The 20,955-nt window shown below is 44.6% G+C and overlaps 1 protein-coding gene across 21 annotated transcripts in view; it reads left to right on the plus strand.

Annotated features, from left to right (window-relative positions):
* DST (dystonin) overlaps positions 1–20,955 on the plus strand; it is a 519,362-nt gene that overhangs the window by 222,687 nt on the left and 275,720 nt on the right. For all 21 annotated transcript variants that reach the window (XM_061397801.1, XM_061397789.1, XM_061397783.1 and 18 more), the window contains one exon: positions 293–354. In XM_061397801.1, coding sequence (XP_061253785.1) covers positions 293–354 — 62 coding nt within the window. The remainder of the gene's footprint in view (positions 1–292; positions 355–20,955) is intronic.

Raw genomic sequence — 20,955 nt, forward strand, 5'->3', positions numbered from 1 at the left:
CCTAAGCTGGTGGTGACGGAGGGGGTGAGAGGGCTTCCTGATGGTGGTGGCAGAGGCGGTGAGAGGGCTTCCTGGTGGTGGCGGCGGTGGGGGGAGAGGGTGGTGCAGCAGAGGTCAGTGCTGGCAGACGCCGTATTAGGAAGAGGTCTCTCAAACCTCACGATGTAAATTCAAGTGCACTAAAGAGTACCTTTTGAACATCTTAGTTTTCTTTATTTGCATGATGATAATGAAGGTCTCCTCTTCCTGGATTTTTACCAACCTTCTTTTATATCTTTTCTCCCCCTTGCAGATGAACGGGACAAAGTTCAAAAGAAAACATTTACAAAATGGATAAATCAGCATCTCATGAAGGTCAGTGTGCGTTTCTTCTGCATCTTGGGATGGTTTTTCAGACTTTAATTTATTGTACAGTACTTTAGTATATGGCTCTGAAGAAAAACCTTTCAGTGTCAGCTGCAGAGTTTCAGTTCTAGAGTATTTCATGTTCATTTCAGGCATCTGTTGTTACTTGGTGTGTGGCCTGCGGGTCCTGATGGGGGTTGGAGACGACTGCCCAGTGATGGCGGTTCGGTCTGTGACCTCAGTCCAACCTCTTATTATTAGACTCTCAAAAATCTCCGCAGGTTACATGTTAGGGCATTATAAACTGCAATTTTTAATAACCTTTTTTTTTCCTCTCAAGACTGCAGGCAAGTTCTGGTGTTAGGTTTATGTGAATGGTGGAGAGTTAGGTGGGAATAAAGATGGGTTATAGACAGAAGTCTAGACTCAGGTTTCTTGTACTTAATGTGAACCAGAAGTTGATGCTTATTCTGGATTTATCTGTGAAACAGTTAATAGTTGTGGTTCTTAATTAATATTTGTGTTCCATGGGTCACTTTGAGAATCTGTTGTAGGCTCTCCTCAGAAATACACATGTGCACCACGCATGCATACAATTTCTTGGCATTATTGGGTCCCACCAATCCAGTGATTCTATAAATCTCATCTAAGGACCCCATGGGATTTCACAGTTAACTTAGTCCCCTTTTTTGGCTTTTTATGGCCAGTCCTGAAGTTAGAGGGAGGTCGTATTTTAAGTCTGTTGTTTGGGACTTGGAGAGAGTTTTCTCACATAGAAACATTATGGTAAAAGTGGTTATATTCTTAGGCTGTCCCGGAGATCCTATTTAAACCATCATGTAGCCTAGGGAGATGGTGCCCATACTGTAATCACATCTAATAGCCGTCTATGAAAGTGATGCGTATTTCATGGGGTATGTCAGATGACGTGAGAAGTTTTAGTCCTCTCTCTCATCACCCATGGACAGAATCTTTTTCCCAAATCTGACATGCCCTTCAGGTGAGCCATGTCACCCACTCCCCATCTGAGGGTCAGTTTGTGGGCATTTCTGTTACTGCTGGGATTTCTGTTCCTCATCCTCTGATGCGTTGGTCAGAGGTCTGCTGTCTGATGCTTTCAGGAGGAAGTGTGTTGTGACTTCTACGGAGAGCATCATGCCAGCAGCCTGCCTGCCCTCCGCCTGGCTTCTGTGTCATCCTGTGTGTCCCATGCCTCCCGTGAGAGCAGACCCTGCACAGGCTGGAGCAGAGCGGGGCTGGGGTGTGGGATGTCGGAGCTGAAGACTCTGACAAGACTTTTCCATTTCTGAGATAAGTCCAGGGGAAGTGAGGTTCTGGATGAAAAGATGCCCCTTTGGTGGCTGCCAATCTTTTTTCAAGAAAAATTTTTATTGAAGTATAATTGATTTACAATGTGTTAATTTCTGCTGTTTAGCAAAGTGACTTAGTTATACAGATATATACATTTTCTTCCCTGGTGGCTCAGTGGTAAAGAATCCACCTGCAATGCAGGAGAACCTGCGTTCGATCCCTGGGTCGGGAAGATCCCCTGGAGAAGGAAATGGCAACCCACTCCAATATTCTTGTCTGGAGAGTCCCATGGACAGAGGAGCCTGACAGTCCATAGAGTCACAAAAGAATCAGACATGACTGCGCAACTAAACAACAACGTCATACATTTTCTTCAGATTCTTTTCCATTCTGGTTTATCAGAGGATGCTGATCATGGTTCCCTGTGCCGTGCAGGGGGACCCTGTCTACCCATCCTGTGTGTAACAGTTTGCATCTGCCAACCCCACACGCCCGCTCCATCTCTCCCTTTCCCTCTTCCCTTGGCAACCACAGTCTGTTCTCTATGACTGTGACACTTTCTGTTTCATCAGTTCAGTTCAGTCGCTCAGTCGTGTCCGACTCTTTGCGACCCCATGAATCACAGCACACCAGGCCTCCCTGTCCATCACCAACTCCCGGAGTTCACTCAGACTCACGTCCATCGAGTCGGTGATGCCATCCAGCCATCTCATCCTCTGTTGTCCCCTTCTCCTTCTGCCCCCAGTCCCTCCCAGCATCAGGGTCTTTTCCAATGAGTGAGCTCTTTGCATGAGGTGGCCAAAGTACTGGAGTTTCAGCTTTAGCATCAGTCCTTCAAAACAACACCCAGGACTGATCTTCAGAATGGACTGGTTAGATCTCCTTGCAGTCCAAGGGACTCTCAAGAGTCTTCTCCAACACCACAGTTCAAAAGCATCAATTCTTCGGCACTCAGCCTTCTTCACAGTCCAACTCTCACATCCATACATGACCACAGGAAAAACCATAGCCTTGACTTAGACGAACCTTTGTTGGCAAAGTAATGTCTCTGCTTTTCAATATGCTATCTAGGTTGGTCATAACTTTCCTTCCAAGGAGTAAGCGTCTTTTAATTTCATGGCTGCAGTCACCATCTGCAGTGATTTTGGAGCCCAAAACAATAAAGTCTGACACTGTTTCCACTGTTTCCCCATCTGTTCCCCATGAAGTGATGGGACCAGTTGCCATGTTTTGCTGTTTCATAGATAAGTTCATTTGTGTCATATTTTATTTAGTGTTTAGTTTAAAAAGTTTTAATTGGAGGATAGTTGCGTTCAATGTTGTGTAGGTTTCGGCCATACAGCAGCGTGAATCAGCCATAAGTATACATACATGTGTGTATCTACAAGTACATATCCCCCTCTTAAGCCTCCGTCCCAGCCCCCTTATCCCACCCCTCTCGGTTGTGTCACATTTTAGATTCCTTCTACGTGGTATCATATGATGTTTGTCTTTTTCTTTCTGACTTACTTCACTTAGTATGATAATTTCCAGATCCATCCATAGTGCTGCAAATGGCATCTCTCATTCTCAGATGGTTGAGTAGTAGTTCATTGTATGTGTGTACCGCCTCTTTATCTTTTTATCTGTTGATGGGCATTTAGATTATTTCTATGTCTTGTCTATTGTGAATAGTCCGGCTAAGAATATAGGCGTGCATGTATCTTTTTGAATTACAGTTTTGTCCATATCTACGCCCAGGAGTGGGATTGTAGGATTATGTGGTAGCTCTATTTTTAGTTTTTTGAAGAACCTCCACGCTGTTTTTCATAGTGTCTGCACCAGGTTACATTCCCACCAGCATTGTATAGCACTGTACAGTTGTCCCTTTTCTCCACAACCTCTTCAGTATTTGTTACTTGTAGACGTTTTAATGGTGGCTCTTCTGACTGGCGTGAGGTGGTACTTCGTGGTAGTTTTGATTTGCATTTCTCTGATAATCCGTGATGTGGAGCATCTCTCCATGTGCCTGTCTGGCCTGGCAGTCTGTGTGACTGTGGCCATCGGGGGGTGGGGGAGGGTGGTGCAGAGGGTTGGCCCGTGTCCCTGGAGCGTAAGCCCCATAGTGCTGACAGTTGAGGATAGAAGTTCACCAGGGTGACCCCGTGGGAACGCCCTGCTGGCCTGAGATGGATGCTAGTGGGGACCCACCGTCTCCTGGATGTGTTGGGCTGGACCACTCATCTGATGAGCATTTTGTAAACTGGATGAATGTGTTTAAGGAAAGTGCGTTTGCTAAAAATTCAAAACGCTGACAACAAGGCTGCGTCGTCCACTCCTAGGGTGCATCCTGGTGCCTTGCGTGGATAATGCACACACATGCTTAAATCACTTAACCCTCCAACAACCCTCCAAAGGTGGTTTCATTTAGTGGTTACGCACACACAGCCTTCAGAGTCAGATGGCAAGGGTGCCCATCTTGATTTATGTGGAGTAAGTGATGTCTTTTTTTTTTTTTTTAGTAAAATAACACATCTCAAAGATATAAGGCTTCTGCTGTAACCCAGTAAGAATTAGGAAAATAATAATTTTACACACAATAGCCATTTGATAGATGCCAGTCCAACTGGTTAGGGTTATAATCAAAGTAGCATATTTGTTTCTTGATGTAGGTCAGAGTTTAAAATTTACTCTTATTAAAAAATTGTGCACTAAAATTTCTGACACAAAACTCAAATGTGTGAGAACATAATTTTATGATATTTTATTCTTTTCTGTTTGGAAGTTAGAGCATTACCTTCAACTGGGAAAGGTGATTACGTATCCCCAGATGTGGGGCAGCAGGCTGTTCAGGTTTGTGTCCCGAGCTGGCCAGAAAAAGGCCAGCCTTTGTGTCATTTCTTGTGTGTTTCACCCAAGGGATGACAGAGGAGTGTAAGACACTTGTGCTGTCAGAGATCATTTGGTCACAACCCAGTTTGCAGGAAATGGAAAATAAGTGTATGGATTTTAGGTTAAAATGTCAATATTAGAAATATTTCTTCTGTGTTGATTTTCTTATGTTCTTCCCTTGAAATACTGAACGTATTCAGGAGAAACAGGGACAGAAGAGAAGTGAGTCTCTTATCTTTCTTGCCCCACCGTGTTCCTTTTTAGTGAATGGAAAGTATGTTATTTGAAGAGTTTTTCATAAAATTAATCATGCTAAAAATGTGAAGGGAAAGGGTGACCATGAGTCAACAGAATGGAGTAATTGATGGGTAAAGAGAGAAAAAAGTGGGAATAAAATCATTTAGAAGGCGTTTGAGTCATTCTGTGTGTGTACTTGCTCTGCTTTGTCTGATTGTGGCCCTCCTTAAACCTGGGAGCAGGGAGAGGAAAGTGGGGACAGAGGAGGAGAAAGAGAAGAAGGGGGGAGGTTTGGGGTTAGAGGGGCGGGGCGCCCCGGCAGCGGGACCTGTGTGCTGGGACTGCGTCCAGGGGCCTCTGCCCTGCGCTCAGCGGCCTGGGGGGCTGACTCAGACCACAGGGTGCTCCCCATCTTTTGAAAGAATTCTTAAAACTTTTGCTCTATGTTATTATTTTATGTGTTTACTTTAATGTAATTTTATGCAATTATTTTACCCCAGTTGTGGCTCCAAGAAGACTGTTCCTTGTAGTTCTGCTTCTTCAGGCAGTGAGGTGATTGAGAGCTTAGTCCCAGGACAGATCTTCACGGGATTTTCCCTTTCATTTGATAACTATTTTGTCTTTGAAAAGAGACTTGCTTCCTGCAAAACTGTCGGCCTGTGACACTTAAGGCAAAGGTGGGAGGCAGATGATCCTGCGGTTGGTCGTCTGTGACGCTGCTCTGGCCCTCCTCCCTGGGCGGTGGGAGTGGTGGGTTGGTGGGGGGCTTGATGCCATCGCCCGGATGAGCAGGCAGGCGGCGCCTGGCCGGTGGGCAACCCACAGCAAGCGGTGGCCGAAGAGGAGGCCGAAATGGGTGCTGCCGATCAGACAGAGAAGCAGGGCTGGGACGCCCGGGCACTGCCTGCCTCGTCCGCCTCTCCTCTTGACCGCAAGCACTTCCCTCTTAGTTCATCTGGTTTAGAAAGAGCCGGGGCTGGGGGTCAGAATCCATGGGCTGGCTTGCCTTGGAGCCCTGCGGGGACCCTTGGCTCCAGACTCCGGTCGTCTAAGGCTCGCTCATCTCCTTAAATGAGTCCTTTCCCCACACGCCCCTCCCCATCCGTGGTTGCTCTTGGGGCCCAAGGCCTCTTCTCCCTCCTTTTCCCTCTTGCACACACTCCCCTCGCGGAAAGGGGCCTGTGGACTCCGTGTACCTGCGCTTGGGTTCTCACGTCTCGCGTCTTCGTCGCCGATCTCACGGGGGAGCAGCCGGCCGCGCTGGTCCCGCCGCGTCAGCAGGGATGCGGGCAGCGTGACCTGGCCGGGCGCCCGCCCCGCCCGGAGCGCCTTGGCGCACCGACGTGCCGCCGGCTCCCAGGGCTGTTAGACTGTTGACTTTCCCCACCTTACAGTTTCAGCTATTTGCTAATTAATCCTCGTGACTCAGGAAGTTAGGATTTATCCGGCTCTAAACTAGTGTATACTCAGTGCCCGGGGAAGCTTCTGGCAAGGTCGATTTTTCAAAGTTGATTTGACCGAGTAAAGTAAACACTGCGGACTTTTTAGATGATTGCTTAGGTTACTGTTGTATCCAAGCGCGTAAACGTTGTTTCCTTGAAATACTTGGTTAGGATTTTTTTTCATATAGCTTTCTCTCCAGAAAAAATGACTAGAGCCTTATTTTATATTGGGGCTAAAATGACATTTGTTTAAATAGTTTGCTTAATTAAAACTTATGTTTGTTGGTGAGCAGACGTCTCTGGCTTTTTTCCAAGTGTATTTAAATTTTAGTGCTCTGGGATTTCAGTTGTATGACTAAGCCTGTCCTTAAACTGATTGTTCTAGAAAGAATGTTTTCCTTTTGGTTCCTCCTTCTTCAGAATATATTTAAGAATATATCCCAGTTAACACATTCATCTGCTACCTCTACATGTTTATTCACACACAGAATATACTGGATTATTTTCCTTGCAGATTATGATCTCTGTGTAAAACTATTGTTAAGTAACAATTATGTATTATTCTTTGACTTCCCTGGTGGGAAGTATTGGATTATTCTTTAGCATAATTTAAATTGTAGCGCTAAAACATGAGCTGGGTGTTATTGAAAATACCTGTGACTTCAGTTAGATAAATTTTACCGAGAGAGTTATTCTAAAATATAAAATTGATGACCTTCTATTATTTACAGTATTTATTTTTGCCCATTCTGCCAATTGGACTTTATATACTAGAGGGTCTTAGGTCACTGTTTAATTTTTGTTATTCTTGATCACATGCAGTTCTGTCTTTCTGTCTAGAACTTCATGAGCATGTGTATGGCACCCAGATCTCTAAGTCCTGATGATGTAGCTTTTGTCTTGCTCTAAGGACACAGGAGGCAAGGCATCCTTTTATTTCCTGAAACATTTGAAAGACTAGAAGATTCCTTTTTAACTCATTGTTTGCCTGGACCCAGAATTAGAACTTGAGCTGTGACTGAGAGGCTGTATTGAAGAGGAATAATTTAAGGTGAAGAACAGTTTTTGGAAGCTTGGAGTCTGGGCAATTCATATAGTGTGCTTCCCTTGTGTTGGATTCCTCTAGCTAACCATTTATGGTGGAGTTATGTTCTTCAGCACTGCTTGACTGTACTGTGAACTTATTCTTAACATTGTGTAGTCAGATGTTTGGGCTGAGCTTTACTTTGTGTGCTCAGTCGTGTCCGGCTCCTTGTGACCCCGTGGACTGTAGCCCGCCAGGCTCCACTGTCCATGGAATTCTCTAGGCAAGAATACCAGAGTGGGTTGTCATTCCCTCCTCTAGGGGATCTTCCCCACCCAGGGATCAAACCTGCATCTCCTGCATTGTCAGGCAGATTCTTTACTACTGAGCCACCTGGGAAGCCCGAGTTTTAGTTTATTGACACATAAGTGCATTTGGAGAGGAAAAGGCCCTGGATTCCAGTACTGAACTACTCCCTCTTAGTAACCTGTGTGGTTACCACCTGGGAGACAGCCTGCTAAGGATCACACTTTAATCTCTGTTCCGTCTTGTCTTGGGAAAGCTTGATTTACTCAAGGCAGAGATATCCTTTGCACGTATTGTAAAGGCAACAACTTCATGGCTCCGCCGAATCAATCACACTATTTTTTATTGATTTGGTGGCTGGAAGAAAATGTAGACCCCTAAGCTGAGAATATGGTGATAACTTTTAAGGAATAGGTAAAAAGCTCTATTTGCTCTGTGTTCTCAGCCATCACATACTTCTTGAGTAATTTTACCATCTGTGGGCACAGATGAGAGAGGAGAATTTTTGAAGCATCAACTTTATACAGGACTAATGACAAATGCTTTTTCTGAAACTATAATGCAAGTATTGGTTCTTAAAATCCGCAAATAAGGTCTTTTTTTCAAGACCTTAGACTTACATGAGTGGTTCTTAAACTTGAGCTACATCAGAGTCTCTTGGAGGGCTTGTTACAGTAGATGGTTGGGCTTCAGCCCAAGGCTTCTTATTCAGTAGATCTGGGAGGGACCTGAAACTCTACCATTCTAATAAGTTCCAGGAAGTTAGGTTTTCAACAAAAAGCTGTTGCTGCTGAGCCAGGGCCACTCTATGAGAGAGCACCTGTCATAGAGAAAATGATAAATATTATAATGGACCATCAGATTCATTTGATATAATCAACAAATATTATAAGCAGGTTTAAAAAATAATTGTAGCTACTGCATATCTATTGTAAGCTGTATTTATTAATAATGAATTAATATTAACTAATACCTTCAATATTAATACTGTTATTACTACCAATAGTAATAGCTGCTAATATTATTTGAGAGCAAACCACATACCAGGATTTGTCACTTTTGTGTCTTAATGTCTATTTCTCATAACAATTCTTATGGAAAGGACCTGTTCTTTTTTTAAAAAAATTTATTTTATTGAAGTATAGTTGATTTACAATATGATGTTAATTTTTGTTGTACAGCAAAGTGATTCAGTTTTTTATGTATGTGTGTGTGTGTGTCTTCCCTGGTGGATTCCCTGGTGGTTCAGCTGGTAAAGAATCTTTCTGTGATGCGGGAGACCTGGGTTCGCTCCTTGGGTTGGGAAGATCCCCTGGAGAAGGGAAAGGCTCCCCACTCCAGTAGCCACTCCGGTAGCCTGGAGAATTCCACGGGCGGTACAGTCCACGGGATCGCAAAGAGTCGGATACGACTGAGCAACTTCCACTTCACATCTGTATATGTCTCACATTTTTTCCACATTCTTTTCCGTTGTGATTTGTCAGAGGATACTGAAGATAGCTCCCTGTGCTGGGCAGCAGGCATGTCCTTTGATGCTGTGTGGACTAGCTTGTGTCTGCTAACCCTCTCTTCCCCACAGCCCCGCCTCCCCCTTAGCAGCCACGGGTCTGCTCTGTCTGTGGGTCTGTTTCTGTTTTGTATAAAAGTGCATTTATGTTGTAGTTTAGATTCCACATGTAAGCAGTATCGTACGATATTTGTCTTTATCTGTCTGACTTACTTCACTCAGGATGATCATCTCTAGGTTCATCCATGTAGCTGCAGATGGCATTGTTCCCTTCTGCTTTGCGGATGAGTAACATTCCGTTGTGTATATGTGCCACACCTTCTTCGTTCATTCGTCTCCATCCTGACTGTTCTGAATCCCTGTGTTACAGGTGTTGAAACTGATGCCCAGGGAGGTTGCATAATTTCCTCAGGTCGTGAAGCTGGTAGACCTCAGGATGCACGTGGGAAAGAGGCTAAGAGAGATCACGCAGGCTGGAGACCTGTCTAGGGAGGAAGTGAGGGTCACACGCCAGTCTGCCTGACTCCAGACATTGTGCTCTCTCTGCTGCTCGAAGGATGAAAGCAGTGAGCAGAGCTGAAGGGGGAGTCGAGCTCACCTTTGGACCCTGGTCTAGTATCTTTACAAATGCGATGTGATGTTTATTTCTGTTGTGGTGTTAGAGATATGTATGTAGTAGAGGAAGGGTTAAACGGGGAGGGGGGATAGACTCAAAAGTGTAGAGTTTAGAAGCAAATCATGTTTTTTTAAGTGCAAAAAATTGTTGATTTGGTAACCCTGACCATTTCAAAACAGTAAGAGATAACACAGATGAGTTTGACATGGTTTCATATAGACGGTCATAGCTTGGGACTGAGAAATTCTGAATATCTTCTCATCATGAAGAATAGTGATTTCTTTGGGTAAATTCCTCATCAGTAAAGTAAAAGTTGCTCAGTTGTTTCTGACTCTTTGTGATCCCATGGACTATACAGTCCCTGGAATTCTCCAGGCCAGAATACTGGAGTGGGTAGCCTTTCCCTTCTCTAGGGGATCATCCCAACCCAGGGATCGAACCCAGGTCTCCCACATTGGAGGCAGACTGTTTACCAGCTGAGCCACAAGGGAAGCCCCTCACCAATTAAAAATGTCCAAGATAATACTGTTTACTTTCAACAGGGCTGTATTGAACATTTGTATAATCAGGGCTGTATCTGAAATACAGTTTAGAAAGTACTGTTTTTTTCTTTTTAATTAATTAATTTTAAATGGAGGCTAATTACTTTACAGTATTGTGGTGGTTTTTGCCATACATTGACATGAATCTGCCACGGGTGTACATGTGTTCCCCATCCTGAACTCCCCTCCCACCTCCCTCCCAGTCCCATCCCTCTAGGTCATCCCAGTGCATCAGCCCTGAGCTCCCTGTCTCATGCATTGAACCTGGACTGGTGATTCATTTCACATATGATAATATACGTGATTCAATGCTATTCTCTCAAATCATCCCCCCCAGCCCTCTCCCACAGAGTCCAAAAGTCTGTTCTTTACATCTGTGTCCCTTTCACTGTCTCGCATACAGGGTCATCATTACCATCTTTCTAAATTCCATATGTATTCGTTAATACACTGTATTGGTGTTTTTCTTTCTGACTTACTTCACTCTGTATAATAGGCTCCAGTTTTAATGCAGCTTACCGCTTTGCTGGAGACATTAAATACATTTGTGAGAAGATCCCTTGGAGAAGGGAGTGACTGGCTACCCACTCCAGTATTCTTGCCTGGAGAACAGCTTGGATAGAGGAGTCTGGTGGGCTCTAGTCCACGGGGTTGCAAGAGTTGGACATGACGGGGTGACTGACTCTTTCACTGCTACCTCTTTTGTTTCAAAACCATTACCTGTTACGCCTGGCAGCACAGGATGAAGTGTCAGAACGAGTGCTAAACAGTGGGGTTTTACAAGATCGGGGCCAGGAGATTTGGGGTGGCTCTGAGTGTCAAGGGCACTCTGAGTGTGCCAGGACAGGGGTGCTGGCTTGAGCGGGGCGCAGCGGAGGGGTGGGCCAGGGCTGGGCGGGGCCGTGAGTCTTGAGCCTGCTGCACTGGACGCTGGGTTTGCTGGGAGGAGATCAGGTGGAGAGAAACGGCGAAGCCGCACGCAAGACTAACACAGCATCATCAGTCAGCTGTATCTCAATTAAAAAAAGAAATGGTGAAGACAGATAAGAAGCAGATGGGATGGGTCAGCCAAGGATGTTGGAAGTACCTGAGGACAAGAGCAACGTGGTATAACTGGCACTCTGAAGTCATGTGACTGCCGTTGGGAAGAGCCTTGAGTGCACACGTAGGCATTGAGGAACTACAGGTGACGGCACTGTGAACTCTGCGATGGAGCTGTCTTCCTGTGATGGCTCCGTGTCTGCTGAGTGAGGGAACCTACAGAGGGGACTGCGGGGCCTCTGTCTTAGCTCTTCCCCTTGTTTGTAGCTGGTACTCGGATGGGGTTGCGGAAGGCTTGCTGATCAGATTATAGGTTGAAGAACACTCAGTGTAGTAAACAGATCAAGAAGGCTGGACCTCTGGTCTCATCAGAAAGAGAGAACTTAACGGTGAAAATGTAAAGTTCTGCTCAAAGACTGAAGATTTCCCTGTAGGATTTAGAAGGTGCAGAAGGTCTGGCGGGCAGCGATTCCTCTCATCGGAGCTGGGGGTTCCGATGACCTCAGGCTGACGGCAGTGGTGTGCCTGCACGCAGGCTGTGTTAGCAGAGCTCAGAGTGTGCTGGGCACCCAACATCCAGGGTGTTTGTTCAGGTCCTGACTGCGCATAAAGGGGCAGTCAAAAGGAAAGTGACTGCAGGAGGCAACCATGATGGTGAGCATCTGGAAACATCTCTTGGATGAGGGACGATGGAGACAATTGAGAAGGAGACTTTGAGAAGAGAGGGTTACAGAGAAACGTGATGGGCATTTTCAGATATTGGTCAGGGTAGTCATATAAGAAGCTACAGTTTAGGATTTATTAGATCCAAAGATTGATGGATACTTTCCAGTTTGAATATGTAAGCTCAATGTAAAACCCCTCTGTAAACATCCACAGTGCCCAGTAATAGGTGTTCACTTAAGTCTGTTTTGATCTAAGGGTATATTCTTAGTTTCCAGTGGCTGCTATAACCAATTACACAGGCTTGCTGACTTAGAACAGTGATCTCTATGCTGTCAAATCTGGGGGCTGAAAGTCTGGACTCAGTTTTTCTGGGCTCGAATCACCCTGGTAGCAAGGCTGTGCTCCCTTCAGAACCTCTTGGGGAGAATGCCGTGCCCGTCTCTCTCAGCGTCTGGGGATACCAGCATTGCCTTTCCCGTCGCCACATGCTGCCTCCTGGTCCATGGGTTAGGACCCCCAAGCATCTCTTTTCTAAGGAGGTTGGAGACTGGATTTCAAGCCCACGGGCATAATCCAGGATAATCGTCCCACCACAGATTTTTAACACACTTGCAAAGATTCTTTTCCAAATAAGGCAACATTCAGTTTCCAGAGATTCGGACCTGATATCTTTGGGGCCACCATCATCCTCTTATACGTGAACCAGTAAAACTGCCTCATATGAAGTCAGCTAAGGCTTCATGGGATAGGCACTCCCCAGTCATTCCCAAATTTCCACCGAAATCCTGTGGGGATGTAGTTGGAATCTATCAGAGGTGGAACAGAAATGGTTCATGCGTTGGTAGGAGGGTGAACTAGGTGGTGATGCGTTTGCTTTCCAAGACCAAGACTATATAGTCATGTCATTCGTTTATGATAAGATTTGTGAAGCAGTAATTAATAGGGATAGACCAGAGATTTGTTTTTATATTTTTTAATGTTTGAAATAATTTTATGCTTTAACAAGTTGTAAAAATAAAAATAGTACAAGGAGCCCTGTTAGGTATGCTCATTACTCAGATTGACTCTTGGTAGCACTTACCCTGTTTGCTGTATCATGACTCTAATACCGCACGTGTGTGTGTGTGTGTGTGTATTTTTTATCTGAACCACGTGGGGGTAAGTCCTATACTATACAGATGGCCCTTTTCCCCTCAGTACTGCAGCATTTCCCAAGAGTAGGGGTGTTCTCTTTCATAGCCCCACATCTACCTACTTCATAAAGTTACGCTGGCTTACAGTCTCTTGCCTGTGTTTCAGTTTTGTGGTTGGTCCTTTACACTGTTACCCCAGAGCAGCTTGCAGGTCGTGGTCAGCTGTTGCATTTAGCTGCTGTGTCTCTTTATCCTGCTTCAGATAGAAACAGTTTAACAGCCCTTTAACAGACTTTTATGACATGAACATTTTTTGAAGACTGCAGAACAGGGGTTTATAGAAAATGGAAGATCAATTAATAGTAAAATGTATTTTGAACTTCAGACTATTTTATGACAAGAAGATAAGCTCTTTTCTGAGATTTTAGTACTTGTTGATAAGTAATGAGTATCTTTTCAAATTTTTCAGATAATACAGTATCTTTTCAAATTGAGAACCTCACAACTTGACTCAGTAATTCATCAAATGACTTTAGTTCTGTCTTGTGGTCAATTATAGTTTTTCTTGATTTCCTTACTGCTAATAATAGTATTACTTCTGCTTCCAACACTGCCATTTTGAATGCCTAGGCTGAGCCAGATGCTGGATGGGCCGTGTAACGTGGGTTGTCTGGTTGAGCCCTTGTTTAGCCAGTGACATTCCGGAGGCTCAGGAACGACATGACCTGACCGGCGTGGGCGGGCTGAAACGTGGCAGAGAACCTTCTGGTTCTCCAGGAAAGCTCCGCCATCTTGGCCCATCTTGCCTGAGCAGAGCCATGGGGCTGAAGAGCGGTCAGGAGGGGCAGACACGGCTCAGTGGAAAGGCGCGGTGCTGAGGTGCAGCTCTCGTTTCTTTCTGCGTTACTTCTAGTCTTTGCTGTGATGCTTCGGCCATAAATTTTTATTTGCATTCTTCTCTAATCAATATGCTTTACAAGCATTTAGAGATACAGATAAAAGTATATGAGAAAGCCAGCCAGCACTCCCAGAGGCTGGGGTTTTAGCTGGAGAAGGGCACTGACTAAGCCCTTTTCAAAGAAGAGGATAAGGCGGTTTGCTCAGTGGAGCTGACAGCCCCATCCTGCCGCGCAGGCTTCACAGCGGCGCCGGTCCCGTCCTTCCGTCGTGGGCAGGTCCCGCAGAAGCTTTGCTGCGTCGTCTGTTCTGGACTCCAGGCTGCAGGTCAGCCCAGCACGGTGCCTGATACGCTGCTTCTGTCAGGCCCCTGTTGCTTCCTCAGTGAACCTGAAACCAGATGATGCTTTCCCCCGTGTTTGTGATATACCCCTGACTACTGTGATGGGAAGATGAAAAGTGTCACTTTGTGAGAAGTGAGGTGAAAGTCCGGAAGGAAAGGCATTGCGTGATGACTCCTTCCTGTGAAGGCTGAGGAGCCCCGCTGCGTTGTGGGTGCAGAACGTGAGTCGCCCGGTCAGGCAGGAGGAGCTGCCACGCTGATGCTCTGCGTTCTTCCACAGCCCAGTGCAGGGTCTCCGTTCACTTCGGGGGCAGGAAGTTGACTCTTACTTATAACTGATATTAATGTATTTATCTAGCGTTAAATACGTACAAGTAAATAAAACAATATAATAAAAAGAAGCAGCCTGAATACTCTTTGGAAGGACCTATGCTGAAGCTGAAGTTCCAAGACTTTGGCCACCTGATGCCAACAGCTGACTCACTGGAAAAGACCCTGATGCTGGGAAAGATTGAGGGCAGGAAGAGAAGGCGACAGCAGAGGATGAGATGATTGGATGGTATCACTGATTCGATAAGCACACAAACTTGGGCAAACTCCAGGAAATGGTGAAGGACAGGGAAGCCTGGCCTGCTCCAGTCCATGGGGTCGTAAAGAGGCGGACATGACTTGATGACTGAACAACAGCAAGAATTACGTACGTATAAATAAATGAATAAAGTTTGCCCAACTTACCTATTGTTATTTCCCTCAGCTCAGAATGTATAAGACTATTGATTGAAGCTAGCTTTTCCTCACTGGGGAATTTTCTAATAGTTTGCTGACAATATTAGTAGATTCTTTGCAGCCTTATTGCATGTGAGGAAGAAGAAATTTTTTCCTTCTAACCTTTCTAGGTTCCTGGCTGGGCTGTAAAACAAAAGACAGATAAATAAGAGAAAAGCATACAGATTATTTAATAAGAACTTTGTATAATCAGGAGCCTTCGAGGAGAAATGAAGACCTGAAGAAACAGTTAAACCTGAGTGTGTTTTAACACCAGGCTTGGTGGGGAGTGGAGGGTCACGGGGAAACGTGGCAGAACAGAAGGGCATGAGTCAAGGGCAATAAACTTGAGAAGTTCAGGAAGGCCTGTCTGTTCAGATTCCTCTCACCTGCAGAGATAAGGATGCTCCTTTCCTCCAGGTGCAGAGTGAGCACCTCCCCGCTGAGGGTCTCATGACCTGCCTGGGGGTGGGTGGTGGCAGCGCCCTTCCAGCACCCGCTGTCTCCCAGCCCCTTCGGCTGGAAATGTCCAGTTTGCCCAGGGGCTGTGTTTGGGGTTGTGCGTCCTGAGCCCTGTCTTGCAGGTGTGGTTAGGTTTCTCATCCCTTAGGATCTTACAGAAAACCCCGTTTCCAGGCGCTGTCAAGTTGGCTGTGCTGCAAACCCATGGGAAATTCAGAAACAGGTTTTAAAAGGGGCTGATGAGGAGGACAAGCAGGGGGAGGCAGAAGCCGGTGATGAAGATGGAGGCGTGCTCTGCTGGTGGAGAACTTGACCTTGAGAGCAGTCAGTGTGTCAGGGGCCGGGGACGAGTCATGTTGGACTTGCCATGGAGTTTGGAAGCAGTTGCCTGCATAGTCGTGTCTGACTCTTTGTGACCCCATGGACCGCAGCATGCCAGGCCTCCCTGTCCATCACCAACTCCCGAAGCTTGCTCAGACTCATGTCTATTGAGTCAGTGATGCCATACAACCATCTCATCCTCTGTAGAAGTAGATGTTTTTTCTGGAACTCTCCTGCTTTTTTGATGATCTCTGGAAGTTCATGGTTCATGTACTGTTGAAGCCTGGGGTTGTGCGTCCTGAGCCCTGTCTTGCAGGTGTGGTTAAGTTTCTCACTTCTTAGGATCTTACAGAAACCCCAATTCCAGGCACTGTCAAGTTGGCTGTGCTGCAAACCCGAGGGGAAATTCAGAAACTGATTTTAAAAGGGGCTGATGAGGAGGACAAGCGGGGGGAGAACTTTGAGCTTTACTTGGCTAGCGTGTGAGATGAGTGCAATTGTGCAGTAGTTTGAACATTCTTTGGCATTGCCTTTCTTTGGGATTGGAATGAAAACTGACCTTTTCCAGTAATCAATGCAAAGAAATAGAGGAAGATAATAGAATGAGAAAGACTAGAGATCTCTTCAACAAAATTAGAGATACCAAGGGAACATTTCATGCAAAGATGGGCAAAATAAAGGACAGAAGTGGTATGGACCTAACAGAAGCAGAAGATATTAAGAAGAAGTGGCAAGAATACACAGAAGAACTATTAATAAAAGATCTTTATGACCCAGACAACCACAATGGTGTGATCACTCACCTAGAGCCAGACATCCTGGAATGCTAAGTCAAGTGGGCCTTAGGAAGCATCACTGCAAACAAAGCTAGTGGAGGTGATGGAATTCAAATTGAGCTATTTTAAATCCGAAAAGATGATCTTAATGTGATATAGAAGAAATGTCTGTGTGAAAGAGGGAGAGATCAGTGACCTCAGAGGGAAGCTGTTGAAGCTGGGAGGACCACTGTGTACATCTAAAAATGCTGAACTGAACACCGATGGCCTGAGCTGTGGATTCATGATGCTGACATAGTCTAACACTTGATGATGTCTTAAAGAATTTCTTTTTTTCCCTTCTTCCAGTTTCATTGAGATATAATTGATGTACAGCACTGTATAAGTCTAGGCTTTGCGGCGTAATGACCTGACTTACATGCATTACAAAATGATGACCACAGTAAGTTTAGTGAGCCTTCATTACCTCATATAGATACAAAATTAAAAGAGAAAAAATTTTCTCTTATGATGGAAAGTCTTAGGATTTACTGTCTTAAATTTCATATATAACTTACAGCAGTGTTAATTACCTTCAGTTCGGTTCAGTCACTCAATCGTGTCCAACTCTTTGTGACTCCATGAACTGCAGCACGCCAGGCCTCCCTGTCCATCACCATCACCAACTCCTGGAGTTTACCCAAACTCATGTCCATTGAGTCGGTGATGCCACCCAAAAGTATAAATCTCATCCTTTGTCGTCCCCTTCTCCTCTCGCCTTCAATCTTTCCCAACATCAGGGTCTTTTCAAATGAGTCCGCACTTCGCATCAGGTGGCCAGAGTATTGGAGTTTCAGTTTTAGCATCAGTCGTTCCAGTGAATATTCAGGACTGATTTCCTTTAGGACGGACTGGTTGGATCTCCTTGCAGTCCAAGGGACTTTCAAGAGTCTTGTCCGACACCACAGTTCAAAAGCATCAATTCTTCAGCGCTCGGCTTTCTTTATGGTCCAACTCTCACATCCATATATGACTACTGGAAAAACCATAGCCTTGATGAGATGGACCTTTGTTGGCAAAGTAATGTCTCTGCTTTTTAACATCCTGTCTAGGCTGGTCATAACTTTTCTTCCAAGGAGCAAATGTCTTTTAATTTCATGGCTGCAGTCACCGTCTACAGTGATTTTGGAGCCCAAGAAAATAAAGTCTGTCACTGTTTCCATTGTTTCCCCATCTATTTGCCATTTAGTGATGGGACCAGATGCCATAATCTAAGTTTTCTGAATGTTGAGTTTTAAGCCAACTTTTTCACTGTTCTCTTTCACTTTCATCAAGAAGCTCTTTAGTGCTACTTCACTTTCTGCCATAAGGGTGGTATCATCTGCATATCTGAGGTTATTGATATTTCTCCCCGGAATCTTGAATCCAGCTTGTGCTTCATCCAGCCCAGTATTTCTCATGATGTACTCTGCATATAAGTTAAATAAGCAGGGTGACAATATATAGCCTTGACGTACTCCTTCCCCTATTTGGAACCAGTCTGTTGTTCATGTCCAGTTCTGTTACTTCCTGACCTACATACAGGTTTCTCAAGAGGCAGGTCAGGTATTCCCATCTGGTATTCCCATCTCTTTAAGAATTTTTCACAGTTAATTGTTAATTTCACAGTTAATTTCCCACATGCTAATTACCTTAATCATGTTGTATATCACATGCCTACTATTTATTTGAGAGTTTATGTGCTTATAGGTTCAATTCAGTGCAGATTATTAACTGTTAATTTCCTCTGTTGGGGTCTACACATTCATTAAAGCTACACCACCCTAAGTGATCATGAAAAGTATAAAACTGTGGAATTAAACCTATGTTTAAAGATGTACAAATACAGTCAAATAATACGCATTTTGAAAGGCTCTCTGTCCTTAGTTGTACATGAGTTATCTACATTTACCTGACTAGTCAGCTCAGTTGCATTATAATCTTGAAAGTACAAATATACAAACAGATCTCTCTGGTGATTTTCCTACCTTCACTTGCTCTTGTCACTTCACTTAAACAGTTGCTCACAGATGATGTGTTCGAAGGAGTTTTCATATCATAGGTCCAGTTTATATCCCACAAGTCTGTATGAATGTTTAGCCTTTTCTCTTGGGATGTATTCGTATCAGATGTCCACTTCTTTATTGATGATTTCTTGGCTGCGCTCAGGCTCTGTTGCTGTGCGTGGGCTTCCTGTAGTTGCAGCGTGGGCAATCTGCCCTTGTTGTGGTGCTCGGGCTTCCCATTGCGGTGAGCGGCTCCTCCTGGGAAGTGCGTGGGCTCCACTGGTTGCAGCACACAGGCTTGGTGGTTGCAGCACGGGCTCTGGGGCACCCGCCAGGAGTTGCGATGCTCTGGTTTAGTTGCTCTGCAGCAGGTAAAATCTTCCCGGGTCAGGGATTGAACCTATCTGTGTTCCCTGCGTTGGCTGGCGGTACCGCTAAGGAAGTCCAGATGTCCATTTTTTTAATTTAAATTTTTTTTATTTTTTAAAAAATTTATTGACATATAGTTGATTTATGATGTGTTTCTGCTCTATAGCAAAGAGATTCAGTTATGCACATATATATATTCTTTCCCCTTATGGTCTGTCCCACGATACTGAATATAGTTCCCTGTGCTACACAGTAGGGAATGGTGTTTATCCATCCTATATATGATAGTTTTCATACGATGCCCACTTTTGACAACTTTTTGTTACCAATTTTTCTATTTTCAAAAAGAAAAATGTTTCACAAATAAAAGTAGCAAAAATCTATGTTGTTTTAGGATTTTTCCAGCAGGATATCTATCATATGGTATACAGGAAATGCACAGCACTGCTGAAGTGCTCTTGCTTAATATTTATGCACAATATTGAGATGCATTTATGAGGGAGAATCAATAGCTAAAATTAATGTAAGAACATCTACCAACATAATATGGACAAGACTATATTTTTATTATAATTGCTTCCTTACAATGCATTTTATTCATTCACTACCAGAATTTTCAGATTCCACTGGAATGAAAGCAAAATCGAGCCAGGAATATGCTAACATTTAAATTGCATGTCCATTGTAGGGGTATGGGAAATCATATTTATTGGCAACCTACATGCCTTATATTAAAAGTTTTATACATTATTTTGTGACTTTCTTACCTGTTTAAAGAATTTCTTATCAAAATTATTTAAGTGTTCTTGTTTGTGATTTTTTTAAAAAACTCTCATGGGAAATATACTACTCATTTTCAAATAAAATTTAGAGATACCATGGCGCTGGTGGTCAGATCGTGTTTTGATAGAGCACGTGTGCACAGTCCCTCACATGTGAGTGGGGCTGTTTGTCCGTCATTTTTAGAGAACTGCATTTCCCCAGGTGGTTGAAGTAGGAGGCAGGCTGCTCTTCTTCTTAGACCGGCCCCGGAGATGCAATCTAGTACATATCTTGATGGATGGATGTTAAGAGCTTAAGTCCTGAGGTCGAGGAGCCCCCCCTAACACACCAGAGCGGCCCCTCGCCAGCCCCACAGAGGTGTAGGTTCAAGCGTCCTTGGGCTTCTCTGTTTATTTCGGAGACTCCCTTGCCCCCTTTCCCCAGGGGCGCCTGGGTGAGTGGGTCCTCCTGACTCTCTATGTTTCATCCTGGAGTCCCAGGGCAGCTGGTCTTGGCGAGGTTTGGGGCAGGCCCTCAAGGGGAGATGATGAGCACCAGATTCTCCGCAGTCCGTAAGGAGTGCAGCACTCAGCCCTCGTGCTGGGGAAGAACGCCTGGGGTGAGTGGGTAGGAAGGCAACCTGGAAGTAAGCTAGTCTTGCCTGGAGTCTGTCCTGGTGGGCAGTCTCTGTGAGCTAGTCCGCCTTTTCCAGCATCTTCCCTCACTGTGCCCTAGAGCCCGGAGGAGGTCCGTCCTTTTTTTTTTTTTTTTTTCTTGGATTTATAAAACTGTCCCTCCCTTTTCATTTAAAAAATCTAAATTGAAGTATATTTGATTTACAGTAAGTTTCAGGTATACAGCTCAACGATTCTCTTATACATCTGTACGTGTGTGTGTGTGTATTTATTTATATATATATATATATATATATATATATATATATATATGGATTTCCTGCTGGCTTAAGACCGTAAAGAATCCGCCTGCAATGCAAGAATCCCAGGTTTGATCCCTGAATCAGGAAGATCCCCTGGAGAATGGAACGGCTACCCATTCCAGTATTCTTGCCTGGAGAGTTGCATGGATAGAGGGCCTGGTAGGCTACATTCCGTGGAGTCACAAAGATTTGGACAGAACAGAGTGACTAACATATATATATGTTGTATATATAATTTAGGTTAACCTTGAACTGTTC

This window comes from Bos javanicus, chromosome 23 (assembly GCF_032452875.1).
Source record: "Bos javanicus breed banteng chromosome 23, ARS-OSU_banteng_1.0, whole genome shotgun sequence".
Taxonomy (NCBI): domain Eukaryota; kingdom Metazoa; phylum Chordata; class Mammalia; order Artiodactyla; family Bovidae; genus Bos; species Bos javanicus.